Here is a 19,974-nt window from a genome sequence, read left to right as displayed (position 1 = left end):
AATACCAGCTAGCAAGGTTCAGAATAGCCAAGCGGGTACCATAATGGACAAGAGATTGCCTTGACAAAGATACCACCAGTCCATGGTAGTTTACTGGACCAGTCCAGCCATAAAGTTAATTTTACCCTTTCTTGTAATTTTTTTTTTGTACAATAAAGAGACTTTATTTCTATGCAGCATTATAATACATTTAGGAGGCAGTACCGAGACGTTCATATTCTATTATGGAGTTCCTTTCAGTCATCATATTTGTAAAATAGTAGTAAATGACTTTCCAAATAGAGATATCAATTCACTTCAGCCACTCTTTGGAAAGATACTAGATGGTAAGATTACAGCACTATAGGAACTTGGTTGTTTTCCAGTCCTGTCCACGGTCCTGATTGAGAGGATCACTCTCTGAAGCTGATGAGCTGAGATATAGGGGGCTGCATTCTTTTTAGCAGGGCGGCTAGCTAAGGGAGTTGGGAAAATGGGTTTTCCTGGAGATGTGTGTGTGTGTGTGTATATGTAGATCCAAATTTTGTCTGGTACCAAAGTCCTTCTCTCTGAAGGATTTCCTTTTATATTTTGTGTACAGCATGTCTGCATAGTGTCACTATTTAAAGATATTTGCATTGGGTATAGAATTCTAGGATGACAGTTTTATTTTCCTATCTGCACTTTAAATGCTTGATTCTGTGTGGTTTTCATGGTTCCTAATAAGTCTGTTGTAAATCTTAATTTTGTTCCTGTGAAGTAATGATTTTTTTTCTTATGCTGCCTTCAAAATTTTCTTTTTATAAGCAGCTTGAATATACTATATGTAGGGGTGTGTGTTAGTAAATTATCTTTCTCAGAATTCTCTGACTTTCTTGCATCTGTATTGTGTCTGTCATGAATTTTTGAAAATTCTTGACCATTATTTCTTCACAAAATTCTCCTGCACTTCTGTTTCTCTTTTCCTTCTGGGATTTCTTTGGCTGTCTTGAATCTACTAATGAGCTGGTCAGAGGCATTCTTTACATCTCATAAATGTTGTCTATTCCTAGCATTTCCATTTGACTCACTAGTATAGTTTGCTTATGTATTAGTCTGCTCAGGTTGACATGACAAAATGGCATACACTGAGTGGCTAAAAGAACAAAAATTTATTTCCTCACAGTTCTGGAGGCTAGAAGTCCAAGATCAAGATGCTGGCAGGGTTAGAGTCTGGTGAGGCGTCTTCTCCAGGCTTGTAGATGGCACTTCATTGCTCTGTCTTCACATGGCCTGTGTATGGAGAGAGAGCTCTTGTGTCTCTTTATCTTCTTATAAGGACACTAGGACTATGGGATTAGGGCCTCACCCTTATGACCTGATATAACCTTAATTACTTCCCTAAAGGATCTATTTCTAAATGCAGCCACATTGGGGATTTGGGCTTCAATGTATGAATTTGAGGGAGCAAAATTCAGTCCATAATACTATCTCTCTGCTGAAATTTCCCTTCTGTTCTTGCATGTTGTCTGAATTTTCACTACATTATTCAGCATATTGATCAGTTACTTTAAAACATTACCAAAAAAAAAGAAAGAAAGAAAAAAAAAAAACATTACCCCTACGTTTTAACTATCAAATGAAATTTAGTCTATACTGTTGATTTTCTCTCTTAACACTGTGTTTTTTTTTCTTTTCTGTGTGTCTCATCATTTTTTTTAATTAAACACCTGATATTATATGAATAATAGAGACTTTACACAGGAAGTGGACACATCTCTTCTGCTAGGCTACTGGTGTATGTGTGTGTTGTTGAGTAAATCTAGTTAGTAATTAAGCTGAGTTTGGGGTTTCTTGTTCCTATGATGATATTCATCGCATCATTGGCTTCAAATTCCTTTGTCTTAAATATTGGGTTGTCGGAAAAGTCATGATGCATTTTTGCAATGAAAAACATAGGAAAAATACATCATGACTTTTCCAACAACCCAAAAAGCAGGTTGAGATTTCAGAGGCATGTTCTCAACGTTTGTCCTTCATCTTTAGCTTCTCTGTTCACCTTTACCATGAATTGTGTTCCTCTGCACACTTTTTCCTCCTCCCTCAGTGGTAGGCTGCAGTTGCTTGTTACTTGGTGCTAGCTAGTCTGGTGGTGAGGGCGAAGGGTTCTCTATTGGCTTAGGATAGCCTCCACTTTAGACAGGCTCTGTGTTTTTAGGTCTTAGAGATGGCCTTTCTTGGTGGTCCTGTCTCTGCTCTCCATGAAAGCCAATCTCCATCTTATGTCTCTCGTCTGGGACAAGCAGAGCAGCTACACATGACCATTCTAGCATGGTGGTCTCAGAGGAAGCATACACTTGACATGGCAGGTCTGTGTTCCCAAAGGGAGTGTTTCAAGAGGCCCCGGGGAACACCTCTGTGACCCCTGAACATTACCTCTGCACATTCCATTGCTAAAGCAAATCACGAAAGCTGGCCAGGCTTGGGAAGAGAATTGTATGTCACCTCTCAGTGAGAGGAGGAGCAAAGAATAGGCAGCCATCTTTAATCACACACATACATTGAAGTATATGAAACTGCACATATTCAGGAAAGTAAAGGTAACATAAATGAGTTACTGCTTATAGTCTCCTGACAAGTTTGCTCTGGGTTAAATCCGGAATGTGTGGCCAAAATACTATTAGGTTGTAGTATAGCACCTGATATACAAACAGGAAATAAAGGTTATTTTTAAAATGCCACAGTAAATACTATCCAATCATATTAAGCAGAAATTTGAATACAATAACTTACTTATGTCTCTACTAAATAAACATACTCATTAAATCATGAATTTCCTATTATAAAGCTAAATTAAGCAGAGGTGAATTTATCAGTTTTTGAGGGTTTTTTTTTTGTATTCTTGCATATACTTGATATGTGCTCTGATCTTTATAAAACTATGGAATACTGTCTTCCTATAAGTGCAATAAACTAGGAAGCTGGGATCCAGAAAGCTTGGGACCGTACTTAAAAAAATTCTAAAGTAGGCAAACTCTCATATGTGATTCTAAAATTAAAAAAAAAAAAAAGAATGTTCTGAAGTTTCCTATGTCTTAAAAGTGTTCTCCAAAAAGTAAAACGTAGCTTGACTGGGCACATCTTGTACCCCGTAAAACTGTATTTGGGCTAAACATCACTAAGAACGGATGTGTATATCATGCCTAATGGGTTTAAAGCGGTGTCCTGTATATTATCTCAGGTTGGTGTCATAAATGACACTTACAAATAAGGAAGCAGTCCCAGCCAGTTTAGGTGACTTGGCACGTTGATAAAGCTAATAGGAGTCTAAATACCTTCAAGGGAGGCATTCTGTCTCTACATTTAATCTTATTTTTCATTAGAGCATACCGTCTCAGAGAGGAAAGAGATCCGTAATTGCTGGCTATGTGCACATACCTAATAATTTAAATGGAAAACAATCATATTAGTAAGACAAACTTACAATGCTTAACTAAAACAAATACACAACAGAGAATTATGGCGGGATTAGGCACATGTATTTTTCAAAAGGAGACTTGGTCCACAGCACTTCTACTTACCAGCCATGCTATTTTGGGAACATACTTATCCTTTTAAAGCCTTGATTTCTTCATCTGGAAATTGGAGCTAATACTTACCCAATAATTTTGTGTGTATTAAATGAACTTGTATATAAAATGTTTGGCACAGTGCTTTATTAAATATCAATGATGGTACAATATCCAAATAGTAACCATAATTATGATAATGGTTAATGATAAAAATTATATACCATTTTATTAAATAATACAGCCTGGCTCAAGTTTTTACAAAACCTTATGAATTTGAAATTTAATCCTAACAATTAAAAACGATTGCTTGTGATTGCTAATGGCTGCTTGTCAGAAAACTTTTTTTTTTTAAGGGCCAGATACTACATATGATAAACTTTGTGGACTATGCTGTGTGTCACAACAGTCACTAAATATTGGGCACTTCTTTTCATTATTTTGAATTACTCTTCATTAAAAAGAAGACAAAAACAAACAAACAGAAACCAATGTCCAGGCCAAGGAGCACAAGCAATAAGCTTGTGATTATGTGGTTTTTACTGATATATCCTGTAAGTTTGTTAAGTTATATAGTTGCAATTTACAGCTTCACATATGGGATATTTAGAAAACAAAAACACCCACAAGTGTTACAGAATTCTCTGCCATAAATTCATAAAAAGTGTATTTGATCGCAGTTATAGAGGACTCATGGAAATGAGTCCTTTCGGATTAGAAGGCTGGGGTTTGTATTCCACTGTGCCATTTTTTCCAGTGGCCTCTAATTCTTCCAATATCTTGTGGGAAAGCAATTGACAGTTCTTACTGAAGATAGAAAAATGAGAAATCGTGGTTGGAGTAGGGAGCTCTGAATCTTGCTTCACAGCTGCTCAAATTGCAGCAGTCTCTTTGTTGAAATGCTCATCCTGGCTGCATTTATTTTCCGCATTAAACACTATCGTTTTACTATCTTGTCCTTTGTGAATATCTGTAGTGATTCTGAGTGGTCTTATCCTTCAGCCAGTGCCTGTCTTTTCAATAATAGCACCTCCACAGATGTTCATATGAGGGGGCTGCATATGCAAGCCTAGCTGGGGGCCAGCCACGTAGATTAGGCTTGTTGGGTGTTCCAGAAACACGCAGTTATTCTTTCCACAGCCTAAAATAAGAGCTTAATTTTATATCTTTTGAATGGGACTCCTTAATCTTTAAGTTTGTCTTGTGGGAAATGCGTTAGGATTTCTGACTAGAGCTCACTGCTATTCACTCTCTTGGTATTTCTAAAACCTAGATGGGTGAACTTCAAATCATAGAAATATAATCATGGAATGAGTAAGGTAGAAGGGTTTGAGTGCCAAAATGTCTGTAAAGTCTTAGTGTCTGTGCTTGATAGAAATATTTGAAAGTCCTCAACAAGACGGTTTTGCTAGCTGTCCTGTCCTCATCGTGAGGTTGAAGGAATTTGGGGGTACCTATATAAGTGTCTGCTGCAGGGCATTTCTGTAGGATCAGTCCCTGGGAGCTGGAAATGTTCACAGTCTGCATTACTTAGTTATAGCAATTCATGGCTCAGCGTGTGTCACAGAATAAAGTAATACATAATTGTATATCTCACTTTTTCTTTGGGAACGCTAAGATATATTTTAAAAGATTTTCCAATTTCCCGTGGGCTCCTATAATACCTTTCTATGGTCTATAAATATTTTGTACTGAGGCAAAGTCATTATATAATGGAGGTCTCTCTGTGTGGATGTCTCTATGATATTAAGGGCCGGATTTATGAGATCTCAGCATGTGAGTTAGTCACGCTCTTGCTTGTGGGTGGTGCAGCATTTGGGTTAGGCTGAGTGCTAAAAAAGGACCACCCAATCTTTGCAGTTGACCTAACAAGCTGCTACCAATTCCAAGAGGAAAATTCATTAATTCCTTAATGAAGGAGGGTTGTTTGCATCGCTTGGGAGCACGTCAGCTACAAAACCTCTGCCTAAATTACTCTTACAGACTCAGTCTGATTCCATTAGTAATCTGATAAACAGCTGAAGCCAGTTGGCTGCAGACCAGGTGTCAGGATGCCCCCTAGCCCACCAGCTCAATGCCACTTTGTGTAATGTTGGTCTGTTCTGTAAAACAGATGTTATGATTTACTCCAGATATCCTGCATCTCATTAGGGAGTGAAGTTCTCACTTGGTTATCTCCTTCACTTAGTTTTCAGTGGGCCAATCAATGGACTGAACATGTGTGGTCCCATGTTAAACTTTTACTTGAAGGATATGCCTTAGAATGTCATTACCCTCATCGTTCCTACAATTTTCTCTTCTACAATGTAGGCTTCTCTGCTCTTTATATTTTTTAGCTGAATGACCTTAAATCACATTCAAAAGAGATAATGTCATGACAGACTTGTGGTGGTTTCCAGATATTATTTTCCTCTTGAGATAATATTGATCTTATAATTCAGAAACTTAATTTCATAGTTAATAAAGTACTCTTGGTGCAGTGAAGCTAGTTTTCTCTTATTGGGTTTTTTGTTTGTTTGTTTTTTTACCGGTTATGGGCTGATATTAAGGCTGTAGAGAGGTGCTGACTGAGTACCACCTCATGAGAGGCAGAAACCAGCAGATTGGATCTGCCACTTCTATAGTGTTCCCACCTATGGGTTTGGCCACAAACCTGGGATAGGACAGACTTATCTAGACATTTGGCCAACCATCCATTCAGGGGCATCTATGTCCCATGCACTATGTCTACTCCACTTTGTGTCACTAAATTACATAGATTAATCATTAGTGATCACCTACTTTGAATGTTGTATTTCAGGATAAACTCTGTCAAATTCTCCTTGTTTACTATATTTTCCTGAACTATTTTTTGTTTCCAGTGCAATTCTTTGTGCTATAATCTTTTTTGCACTATCCAGTGTCTCTGGTCAAATGAAGTGAATATTCCTTTTTACCTGTAATGATTATAACAAATAATGATTCTTTAATATTTATTGGTTATAACATTTTAATGTATTTTTTTATAAATTATGGTGCAGCAGAATGAGAAATGAGAGATCAACCCTCTTTCTTTTCTCTTCTTTCTTCTTTAAGTACATTTCCTTTCCCCTACTTTCTAGTTAATATAAATTGCTTCTTTCATTTCTTCCCTTATTCCTCCAAAGTAAGAAGGTATAGTAAACTATGGTATGGTATAGGGTAGATAACAGTGGCCAGCACTGAGGGAGAACTGTATTTAGTCATATTTTTTTCAAAATTATAAATGTATGTCTTAATTAAACTGAGAATTATGATCACTCGCAAAATTGCATTAAAGAAAATATCTATGTAAAAAGTTTATGTGCAGATGTTTTATGCTGCAGGGATTGTAGCAAAATTAATGAATTTTCAAGTATATTTCCTGATGTTTATTTCTTTATATATTTTTTTAGCTTTGCTATGTAGACTTAATAGACAATTTTCAATAGTTTATGATCATCAAAACCCTAAGGAATCAATTTTTATATAATTGTTTAAAATTTTCTGATGCATTTAGAAGTTAAATTCAGAATAAAATGTCATTTATCTGTCTAAATTCTGGAGATTTAATTGCAATAGTCAAATAGTAGTGAATGTATGATGGTTTTTCTGGTGAAGGAAAAAGCCTAATTGTGAATGGCAAATAATCTAGAATTCCTGGAATCGTTAATAGTTTGGAAAATGTAATTTTCAGTCCATCTCAATGAAACTTTTCTTTGTGATATTTAATGTGTTATACATTTATTGAATGTTTATTTTAAGGATTTTCTAAGACCTACACATAAAAATACTACACTGGTAAATTAGAATGATTTTTAAGTGGCAAAGCATACTATGCGTAAACTTTGCAAGACTCCAAATACTAAAATAAGTGTAATCTAGCCTAAAGTCATATTACTGTTCTCTAATAATATGGGTTGTAAAATCTAAGTAAAGAAATATATACTGGGTTGTTGGAAAAGTCATGATGTATTCTTTCTATGTTTTTCATTGCAAAAATGCGTCATGACTTTTCTGACAACCCAATAGTGAAAACTCCCTTTGTTCTAGTTATTCTATCAAGATTTACTGTATTTAATTTTTGTCAAAATATAGTAATTACTTCATGAGGTTTTCTTCTTAGTTTAAGAACCCAAAGGTAGGATGATGTTCAATAGTCAATGATCATCAGAACCAGAAGGAATTGATTTTTGATAGAATTGTTTAAAATTTTCTGATGCATTTAGAAGTTAAATTCAGAATAAAATATCATTTTGTTATTAAAATCTGTCTAAATTCTGGAGTAGATTTAATTGCAATAGAATTAGTTGTAATAGTTGTATAGCAGACTTTCAAATGAAGCTATTGCATTTTTTCCTCATTATGTTTTCCTAGAGCTTTTACATTCTATTGCTTTTACAGCTCTTTCAATAATGCATTATATAGATTAAATCATTTGTATTTAATTTTGAATGATATGTGATTATTTTTGTCCCTCCCTCTCTTTCTTCCTCTCTCCCTTCTCTCTCTCTCACAGGCCTTTAGTGAGTTTGAGATTGAGCAGCATCAAGAATGTGCTTATGATCACTTGGAAGTATTTGATGGAGAAACGGAAAAATCACCAATTCTTGGGCGACTATGTGGCAACAAGATCCCAGAGCCCCTAGTGGCTACTGGAAATAGAATGTTCATTCGGTTTGTTTCTGATGCATCTGTTCAAAGAAAAGGCTTTCAAGCTACACATTCTACAGGTCAGCAAATTAGGGCCATGTTTTTCTTTTCTGACTAAGATCCAGGGTTTGCTTCCTGTGAATGCAATGGATCCCATAACAGGATCATACAGGAAGCGCCAGGCACAGCAGAAGAAATCGCACTGAAGCACTGTGTGAAATAGCTGAAAACCACATAGCATCCTATCATAATATCTTTGTAGTTGATGAATATTTAACAAGAAACCTGATAGTTTGGTGTGGTTCATATCCGATGAAGTATGATCAAATAGAACTATTTCTAAATATTTCTATAATGTATTTCATATTAATTATAGTTTGATTTGTATGTCACATTTAACAGCTAGGAATCTACAAGCTTGATATTCAAAAATTGTGTTATTCAACACCCTACTTGGTTAGCTAGCTTTTGCATTAATATATTTTTGTAAAAGAAATTTGGGATTTCTCTCTCTGTTTTACAGGGCTTCATTTTTTTTCACCCTTTTATTTGGCATGCAATACAATTTTCCCTAAACTTAATCCCTAATATGACTATTGCAGATTATAGCTGTTCTGGAAGTCTTTAAGAAATAAAAAATAATTTAGGAAAAAAATATGGAAAAATTTAAGCAAGAATGTAGAATAACATTTTTTGTCATAATTTGGAACCAATGTAATAGAATACATTCCATAAATGTCTAGGAGATGTCCTTTTTTTTTTCATTTTAAAATAATCAGTTAATTGTAATGTAGATGTTTACTAGTCATTTAGCTTATAGCGACATCTAGTGGCATTCACTATGCATAAACCGTTGAGACACTGGTACAAATCTATCTTGATATAAAACACAGTATAAAAAGTCTACATATTCATCCTTGAAACAATTTTAGGGCAGTAATTTTTGTAATGGTTTCATGCTGATTGCTTTTTTCTTTTTGTTTCATTTTGTTTTAGAAATCAGAATATTATTTCATTATACAGTATTATTTTTCACTTTAGTATATTTTATGAGATTTATATTGAAGTCTGTGAGAATGAAGATATTGTCAGGTATTTATATGATTTATACTAATAATTATTGGACTTATCAATAATACAAATGAATTCTTTCTCATGATAATATAAATATTTTGGTTTGAGAAAAATCTTTCATGCAGCATACATTTCATACTAATGAAGGACTTACCATACCTATCTTCTCTTTAAATATTTTCCTGATAACCTGTCATATGTTGAAGGGGTGGAAAAATTGGAATCCCATTACTCCATCAATATTTTTCTGACAGTACAGAGTCCATGGCATGTCTGTCTGTCTATCGATCTGCCTACTTATCTATCAATAAATAAAATACCCCTGGCTATCACAGGTTCCAAGAATGCAGTAGGAAGCTATGTTGTCAAAACTTTTCAAATAGCTGATGATATATCACTTTAAAATTATCTATGTGTAAACTCCTTTTTAGTTTAATGAAAATTATCTTTTATAGGAAAGAGACTTCTCTTCTTACCCTTTGTGACCGGAAGATGAAGATTATATAATGCTCCACTGTGTGGGTGTGTCTGGGGCTGTGGTCCTTCTGTGCCATTACCTTAGTTGGGAAAGATCATTTCCTTGAGTCTCAGTTTCTTAATCTCAAGATTTCTTCCAGCTGCAAAGCTCGATGACGCCTTCCTTTGCCTGGCCTCTGCTCACAAACCCTGTTTGCAGTGCTTATCTTCCCATTAAGAATCCATTGGTAGGACCTAATTATAACAGAGACCGTGTATTGAGATCCAGTGGTATATATAGCATGCACTTGACATTTTAGGCACATACATACACTTTACAAACACTGAATGCTCCAACGAGCTATATGATGCAGCTGTTATCTTCATTTTTCAGATAGAGAAAATGAAAACCTGGAAGATTAATTTGCAAAGGTTTCTAAAATTATGTCAAAAGCCAGGATTTTATCCTAATTTTGACTGTCTCCAAAGCTCATATACTTTCCACTATAGTATATATTCTCTTAACATACAAGTTCTGGATTAGCAAGAAAACCGATACAAAACTGGACTACTCTTATTTGACGCAATAGGTAGAGACTGAATGCTTCCTTATTTACATTTTAAACAGCACTCTGTTCAAACTAACTGATTAGGCTCACTGTGTTCTCCTACTCAGTTCACATTCATTCAAATACTCACGTAACCACCTCAATCCCATCTTGTTAGGCAGCACGTGCCTTCGATGCTGTTTAATCACGATCTGCCATCTCAGAAATGAGGCATCGGAGACTAACAGGACAACCACATATTACAAAAAAAAAAAAATAGCTGTTGGAATTAAGAGTTTTGGCTTCCAAACTTCTGTTAATTTGTTCTTGTCAGAATTTTCTGTTTGCTGTGTTTCTTCTATTTTTTCATTTATAAAGTTTTGCCCTCCTTTTAACCATCTATCTTGGAATTTTCTGCATAAATTTATGTTATACTGTTATTTTCTAGTAGCCATACATTGTATTATAAAATATTTTAATGTACTATTATTTCTCCTCAAAACTTTCTCTAACAAGTTTACGTGTATTATTCCATAGTCTTTCATCAAATATTTATTTAACACATGCTTTGGGTAGGCACTGGAAGGTATTAGTCATTTATGGCGGAAAATTAGGAATTGAGGGGAATAAGAATAATAATAGAAAGACTTCTTGCCTGTAGAGAGCTTACTGTCTGATAAATTACACTGATTTTCAAAAGTTTCCAAATTTCTGATCTTCATTTAGTTTCTACTGACAAGACAGCTAACTAGTGCCACATCTGTCCACTTTTGCTACATTTATAAAGCGCTTATGCATTGTTTACTTCCTTCTAGAATACATGTGGTTATTATCGATGGACCCTGAAGTATACATTTTAATTTGCTTCAGTAAACTTCTGTATACAATTTTTAAGTTTATCCACAACAACAGCTTCTTAAACTATAAATTTTAAAACCAGGTGATTAGAAATATTGCTTTAGTATAGCTTTATTGCTACTTACTCGCAAGTAACTGTCCAAATCCATGGGGAAATAGACTTTATTAGAGAGTCTTCTTTTTCTCTGACAGTAGATCTGAGTTGTTGTAGATCCAAATTTATTTTAATTGGCTATTGAATAGTAACACTACCGCTGTAAATAAACTAATTGAAGGAAACAAATTTTTCCGTTAAAAAAAACATATCCGGTGTGTTTGCTCAGAGATATGGCTGTAATACAGAAAAAGAGAGGAAATGTGGAGAGAAAATAGGATTTTAAAACACAGCATTGTCTGGTAGGACTTCTTTTCTGTAGCATAAAGCATCACACTATTTGTCAATGCCATTTAAAAATCAAATAATAACATTATTAAGCTCCTTAGAAAGGAAATTTTGCTCTAACTCAAACTTGAATGCCCACTAAAAGCATTTATAGGTCGAATTACAGGACCTCTCCGGGAATTTAATACTTCACCAGGAAATACATAAACATGTCTTTCCAAATTAAAATGAAGGCCACCCCCGGGCTTCTCTTCCCTTATTTACCTTCCTTATTTAGCTTTATTTTCTGTTTCCCAGAATTCTAGAGAAGAGGCTCTGCAGCGTAGCAAGTATTTTCAAACAGTTGATTTAAAATGGTATTGCTGACATGCTAAACTAGGGTGTTTATATTTTCTTCTTGGTAAATGAATAAGGACATTAGCAGAAACTGTGTTTATTTGAAAATCTTCTTTTAAAGGGACCACATTAAATGATATATTGACCATACTTCAAAAACACTCATAAGCAATTTCCCTCATGCTGCCTATTTTCTGCTCATGCAGTTTCTCTCAGGGGATATAAAAATCACACCTCTTGTATACAATATTCAAATGTTTGTCCTTAAAAAAAAATTATCCTGCAGACTAAATTCTCTTTTTTTTGTGCGGTTGGAAAATTAATTGCAGATTTATTATGTTGAGCGACCCATAGGACCACAGGACTCATAGAATCCAGATAATCATTGATCCATAGGAATGCAGGTGTGCACTGAAACACAGAAACAAAAACGCAAACTTTTGGAAATATTTTCAGTCATTTTCAAATGTTTAAGTAATTTGTTTTTGAAAGTATGCCATTTTCTAGAAGTTTTCAATAAAATTGAATGATGATGCCTTAACTGTCATTTTTCAGGTTTACAAAGGCTTTGTGAAATCTCGTTGCCCATTTTGTTCAACTCCTTTATTTTTTCCCTGAGTTTTGTTCCAGGCTGGGCCTGGTGTAAAATTGTCTCTTCTGGATCTTGGTCTTTCTTTGGCTACTCTGTTTCTGCGAAGCAGGCACACGGAAGCCAGTCCCCCCTCCATATCTTACAGTCAACCCCTTCAGCTTTCCTGGGCTGTGTGAAAAAAACATATTGCTAGCACCGTCAGTTTTTCAAAAGTTGAAAACATAGCAAATTAGTCCATTATATCAAACTTTGAGACTAGGTAGAACTTTAAAACAACCTGGAAATAAGATGACACTGCTTTTTATATATTTACACATATATATTGAACTCAGAGATATTTTTCACAAAATGTTTTCCTGGCCTTCAAAAATATAAATTTTCCTTTATGGTAGCAGATTAATAGTGTTTTAAATTATTTTTCAAATTTTCTGGCTCTTATCTCATACTTGAGTGGGTATCCAGAAGTATGAATGACAGCCTTTAGATGTTCTCGCTGGAAGATAATACTGATGTTCCTTACTTATATGGCTTTTTCTGTGTGTCAGGTTCATTCAAGCATTTTACATATTTAACCCACTTAATCCATTCTCTCTTCACCTAGACCCTATGATATGAATACAATGTGTGATCCCCATTTTAGATATGAAGTGTAGGACAGAGTTCCACAGCTGACGAAGAACAGAACTTGACTTTGGACCCACACAATTTGACTGGGGAGTTTTGTCCCAGGCAGAGGACAATAATTCTTGGAGTAACTGAGATAAAAGCAGCATACCTTGGAGTGAAGGGAAGATGCTAGGCTTCCTGTCTGTGGGACTCAAGAGATGATACCCCAAGACTAATTATTATTCCATCCTTCGTGAATGGTTCTAAGCACATGCGCTTCCTTACATGTTCACATTTGTAACAGTGGCACCTCTATCCACAAAGGTGCAACATGCCCCACCTACCGTCTAAAAGACAGAGGGTCCTGTAGAGTCATCATGTAACACAGCCCTATATGGAGACACCATTCTCATGATTGAAACCCTAGTTGGAAATTCTTTCATAAGTCTCTCACACAAACGTCTTTGAAGGTGCAGTGTCTGAAAATCCAAGCGAGAATTTAGCTGCTTAGTCCATCCTCACAGGGTTCTGCCAATGACTGTCTGGTCACAGATGACCATGAAAGTGTTACAACGGTTTGCTCTATGGTGCCTTAGCTTGTGCAGATCCTTCCATATTGGATTTTTTGTCCCCTTCCCTACTCATTCCAGTTTTCCTGGGACTTTCCTTATTATAGCACTGAAATTATTACTTCCCAGGAACCTCTCAGTCCTTGGCAAACAAAGATAGAAAGCAACTCTACTTTCTCCTAATATTTTTCATATCCTGTTTATCTCCACCCACGGCCAAGTCATATGTTTGCATATGTATTGGCTGGAGGGCATTGCAGACATCCTCTGCCTTTATATTAATCTCTCGTTAGTGTAGTTTTAGGGTTCTGATAATGAAGAGTTCCTGAGAAAAATTTTTGAAAACTTTTATCATCTAAATTGTACTAACGATAAATTTTTTGCACTCATTTACTTCTAGTAACAAAGGTAACAACTGGTAGAGCATATGTTTATGAACATCTCTTTGAAAAAGCTGTGAAAAGAACATATGGGAATTTTTATTTATTACAAACAACCCATAACTGACCAGGTTCTGGAACTAAAAGATAACTATAATTATATAAGGCAGGCAGTTTTAAGTGATTTTCATCTATCAAGTAAATCCTGAAAACCCACTAAGATTTGTACTCTTATTATCATCTGCATTTTACCCTTAAGAAAACTATGGATCACAGGTACTTACCCGAAGTCACTGAGCTATTAGGCATTAGAGCTGTGATTCCAACCCAGCAGTCTGTGTCCAGGATCGGTGTCAGTACCTAGTACACCACCTGACTCGCCAATTACAGGAAACATATCTGATGATAGAAATGAATACAGAAGTTAGAGAATGGTTACATGACATTGAAATTGAACTTGGATCTGTTAAACCTCATTGAGCTTGTTTCATTTTTTTCCCCCCTTGGCAGAGTGTGGTGGCCGACTGAAAGCAGAATCAAAACCCAGAGACTTGTACTCGCATGCTCAGTTTGGTGATAACAACTACCCAGGACAGATTGATTGTGAATGGCTGTTAGTGTCAGAACGAGGCTCTCGACTCGAGTTAGCCTTCCCGATTTTTGAAGTGGAAGAAGAAGCTGACTGTGGCTATGACTATGTTGAGCTCTTTGGCGGTCTTGATTCCACAGCAGTGGGGCTTGGTCGATTCTGTGGATCAGGGGTAAGTAGAGTAGCAACAGAATATCATAGACATGATAAAAAAAATGGCCGATTGATGCATGATTGACATGTGTCACATATACAAAACAGCAGTGTTTTTACAGAAAACATTATATTGTATTATTAAAAGCTTGACAAATTATAACATGCTTCACCACTTCTAACCACTTTCCATCTCTAGTGAATTTGCTGATAATATGAAAGGAGACAGGTGAATTCAGTATATAGTTGCTTGTTACTTCTACATTCTAAATTTTATATTCGTGTTTTTATTGTGCAGTAAGTATTTAAGTGTTTAATAATATAAGTGCAATATGCTTAAAGATATGCACTTGACAATGCTATCACCTTCCTAAATTAAAACGTAAATGAAAAAAGAAGATGCACACCATTCAGATTGACATTCTCTTCTCAACAAGGTGGAAATGGCAGTGTCCACCACTGGTATGCCGGTGTTGTTTAACTGCACTGTGTCACTTGTGCATGGGACAGGGTGCCAGACAGAGGTCACAGCATGTCACCATGAGATATAAGAGAAAGAAAAGCTTAAGATTTTCTTAATACATTCCTTACCCTCCCCGCCCCAAGGACTCACTGCAGTAATATAAAATGGTTTCCTGAATACATATTTTGTTGTGAAGACATTAGGCCCAATTTTTTGAATGTCTGTCAGTATCTATTGCTTAGCTAATACTATTGACTCTTGTCCAAATAGCAACTGAAATGAAAACAAAGCAAAATTCTTGGTACTTAGATTATTAAAACAAGGAGGAATGGGCAATTTGGATTCTGGAGGTGGCTCTGCCTCAGTGCAGCTTCTGAAACAAATTTAATGTCCCTTCGTCCTCTCAGAATCTCACTTCGTCCTCTCAGAATCTCACTTTATTTGTAAATCAAAAGAACTTGGATTAAAAATTTGGTAAGAAACACCAAGTTCGAGAATTTGGAAATGGACCTAATTCTGTGCATAGCCAAGCTCCATCACTGTCTACCCAGCTGATCTGGAGCGCGTCATTTGCTTCTCTGAAACTCAAGTTTTCTCATCTGTACAATGAAGGAGTCACCCATATCTACTTTTCAAAGGGTTGTTAGGAAGATGAAATTATACACACAAAAAATTCCCAAACGTGAATTTGCACTGAAGAAAAAGTGACTCATTGCATTGTTTATTTGCTTGTTTGTTTGTTTCAGCCACCAGAAGAGATCTATTCAATTGGGGATACAGTTTTAATTCACTTCCACACTGATGACACAATCAACAAGAAAGGATTTCATATAAGATACAAAAGTATTAGATATCAAGATACCACACATACCAAATAATAACACCATAACCTCCTTCAGAACCTAAAGGAATGTGTGTGATGGAGAGAAGACATATTTTTTTTAATGAAGATATTAGCACAAAGGTTTTATAAAATGAGTTTGAGCAGAAGAAAACTGTAAGACCTGAATTATGTCTGGACTAAAAGAGAAGTTTCCAGCTAACCCTGATCAGCATTATAAAGATATGTGAACTTCAAGCTTGACAGGATAAAAAAAAGCTGGTGAAAAGGCATCACTTGCTTCAAGGAAGGCTCCACAAACTTTTGTTCACAGCTTGACACAGATGACTCAATTCAGACAGCTCAGTTCAGGGTCTGTGACCCTGCAGAGTGTTTTTTGACAATTTTGCAAGATTTGGGAGAAATTAGAACATGATCTTGCAGGTCATAAACTGGAAAACCCTCTCTTTGTATCTTAGGATGATTGCTTTGGCTTTTTATCTTGGACACAGTGTAAACCAGATCCATATAAGATGTTGTCAAACAGGAGTCTTTTAAGGGTGATTTGTACTTTAAATGTGGGTGTGTCCAATGCTTGGAAACTGGAATATTTCAGCTTCATTATTTTCCCTTGCAGGCCAGATTAACCTCTTTGAAACCCAAATCATCTTGAGACCACTTTATTTTACTGATATTTTGACAAGTTTGAAATGTCAATAATTTCTATTATTGCAGTTCAGCTCTAGACAACATTTATTGAAGTGCTGGAAAATGCCCAGTCGATTGGTAAACTCAGTTCTTTCGGTGAAAGTGCTGCCTTTTCACACCAAATCCAAGAAGTCTTATGATGTCTTATGAACTTTATGAGAAAGCTCCCAACAGGTGTGAACAGGATTCTTCTAAGGAACTGCCTGGATGGTTCATACTCAAGTTACCACTGCTGCTAATGTCTTTCTTTTGTTGTTGATCTATTGTAGTAGTTATTATTGTCGACGTTGACATGGTTAATGTTGTATTTAAAAAAAAATGAAATGGAGCGGAAGTAGGTCTTGTAAGAATGGAAAGATGTTTTTTTTCTCTCCTCCTGGGATTCACTTAAAAAAAATGCAATGTTGGAAAAAGGATTTGTTTCTGAAAGACTTTATATGGTGCTATTCCATAAACACTTTTTTTTTAAACACAGTTTTTGACCTTTGAGCCAACCACCCGTAGACTACGAATGTTTCCCTCTGTCTGGCTGGTGGCATTTGAAGACTAAAGACTTGTTAAATGTATCAAGAGTCTATCATTGCGAGGGCAGCATTTGTCCTGTGGAACACTACTTATAATGCCTTAGAATTCTTGCACATGATCAAACAGATCCTCCTAGGAACACATCTTTTGAAATATTAAATATAATAGTGGATGTTAAGTAGCAACTCTATGAGGAAAATCTATTTCCGTGACACAACATCATTGGGTATAAATATGCTGAACTGCTTTTGTTGTAGAAAATGAATTTTCTGCTTTACAGCCATGTGTGTTTTTAATATTAATATATGTATATGTGAGATTGTCTGAGTGAGTGAAGCTATAAAAAGATGAAAAGTAGTGGGTGGTTGAAAAGTTAAAATGTATGTGCCAAGTTCTACTAGAATCCTGTTTGACGTAGCACCGTGCTTACGAGGTTTCATGGACAAATAATGGGAACTTTTAATTATTATTGACCCACCCATTAATAAAAGGCTCTTTCTTTTAGAGAAACTCTATTTTGATATTTTTTGATGTTGTAGATTGCTATGCAGTAGCTTTGTTTCTGTTACCTGTCCATGAACAATTAACATTTAATAAAATTGAGTATTTTTCTTCATTTTCACAAAAGAAATATACACACAGATGTAGCTTGTTTTTTGTCATTGTTGCCCTGAAGAATCTTTTCTTGCATATGAATTATGTAAATACATTTTTAAAACCAATCTTTTGATTTTATTGAATGTTACTTTGGAAATGTATAACTATTGCCTGCAATATAATGAGCTTTGTGGTGGAGCTGATTTATTCCAGTAACTTCTTCTGTATTTTGTTCACTAACCTCCAATTAGCCAGAATTTATTAGGAATAGGAGAGAGAAGAAGAAAAAACCATTGACACCTAGTGTATTAGCCTGTCACTATGCTACCCCTAGAAAACTGGTGATGCTCTCATTGTGTAGTTAAGGAATTAAAGCTCAGAGAAGGTTGTGACATTCCCAGGATCTCAGTGTAAACTTAGATGTTGAAACTCAGCTTGTCTGAGGATATAAAAATCTGTGCTTGGTCTACAAAATGTTGTAGAATCAACCTTGACATATATAAATAGATTTTTTTTATGATGAAACTTTTCCACATAAAGTCAGTTTTAGGGGTGAATTACAGTAAAACTTTCAGGACAAATATATTGTTCGTTTCAGAAACAGCATGACAATTCGAGTATCCACTGTAGATAGCTTTAAAGACCACAGATAGTACTAGAAATTAAGAAAACCCCAAAAAACTATAGTCTGGAGTTAGTAACCATGGACCTTTTGTTTAAATAAATACATTAAATTATTTTATCTGCTGTGGTAGGGGATATATAGTGTTCTACTTTAAGGAGTATTCTGGATATTTCATTTGACATGAGGAGGCCACAATGAGCTGCTTCGACACAACCAAGACTTTAACGTAAAAAGGTATTAATATTTAGAAAGCATATAGAGATGTTGTCATAACTTTAGGTCTTCAGTGTGAACGTGAATTTTATTGTATCTTATGTCAGATATCAGTTCACTGCATATTATTTTTATATTAATTCAACTTTGGCATAAATGTGTTGTTAAATGCGAATATAGACAGCTTCATTGTTTTGTTAATAATTGTTAGTTACTGTTCTAAACATTTTATTAAATTAATTTTGTAAATTATTTTCAACCCCTACATCAGTATATTGGTCGTTCTCTCTATCTGACGCAGTTCTAACTCTATACAATTCTATACACAGAAAAAGAAAAAAAAAAGAAAACCTACTCCTACTTCATATAATTTTATTATTTTCAAAAGTCATTAATCTAGTTTATTACCATGACTTAATATCCCTGCACAAAACAACATTTTCAAAGAAATGTATCAGAAACAGCAATTATGCTTTCAATGTTCCCTGACTATTTTGGCTGGATTTTTGCTATTTAAGACTAATTTTAATATATCACAGTATAAGATTCAAATTCTGTCCAATTTTGTTTTTAAATATCTTCATCTCTTTTATTTGGTTTCTATTACTATTGTATTTTTTTATGGTAAGCCTCAAATAGGAAGTTTTTTCTCCCATATAAAAAATTTCTAAAAGTATCTAATGATTATTCTTCACAAGAATTAAATTACATACATGCTTAGATTTAGTTAAGCTATAGCAATTGTGTCATTAAAAAATTACTTTTACTTGAAGTAATTATCAAAATGCTTGGAAATTTTAGTTACTGCTAATAGAAATAAGACTTACTTTTTGGAAAACTTTTTATGCCACTTGTTAAATCTGGCATAGTAGGTGAAAAAAGGAAAAATATATACCTCCTAAAGTTTTATAACTTGACTTTCTATAATGCCTTCTATTTTATAAGGAAAAAAATGTGTAATATGAATTTATCAAAAAGAAAAAAAGATGGTCTGTGAATGAATTGAAACATCTTATGCTTCAATGCATAGTAAATGGCTGCCGATGAATACTTAACTTTTAGTCTTTTAGTGTTATTGTTATAAAACTGAGAGATTTTGTCATTATCTTAGGAAACAATTGAAAAGGCTGGCTCTGATATATTACTATTAGTCTTCAAACTTTCTTTTGACATCCACACTTCTTATTGTCCAGCCTTCAACCCACCCACCTTTCATTCCCCACCAACATATTCAATCTGAACCCAGGCTCACTGTGAAATTCTAGCCTTCACTGTGACACCTACTTTGTGCTGAGACCAACGC

The 19,974-nt window shown here is 35.0% G+C and overlaps 1 protein-coding gene across 3 annotated transcripts in view; it reads left to right on the top strand.

Moving 5' to 3' along the window:
- TLL1 (tolloid like 1) overlaps positions 1-18,923 on the top strand; it is a 175,847-nt gene extending 156,924 nt beyond the window's left edge. For all 3 annotated transcript variants that reach the window (XM_019650600.1, XM_019650598.1, XM_019650599.1), the window contains 3 exons: positions 8,044-8,257; positions 14,489-14,739; positions 15,930-18,923. In XM_019650600.1, coding sequence (XP_019506145.1) covers positions 8,044-8,257; positions 14,489-14,739; positions 15,930-16,061 — 597 coding nt within the window. In that variant the 3' untranslated portion in view covers positions 16,062-18,923. The remainder of the gene's footprint in view (positions 1-8,043; positions 8,258-14,488; positions 14,740-15,929) is intronic.
- The last annotated feature ends 1,051 nt before the right edge of the window (positions 18,924-19,974 follow it).

This window comes from Hipposideros armiger, unplaced genomic scaffold (assembly GCF_001890085.2).
Source record: "Hipposideros armiger isolate ML-2016 unplaced genomic scaffold, ASM189008v1 scaffold_142, whole genome shotgun sequence".
Classification (NCBI taxonomy): Eukaryota; Metazoa; Chordata; class Mammalia; order Chiroptera; family Hipposideridae; genus Hipposideros; species Hipposideros armiger.
The sequence above is the reverse complement of the archived record's forward strand: the minus strand, read 5'-3'. Positions and strand labels throughout refer to the sequence as shown.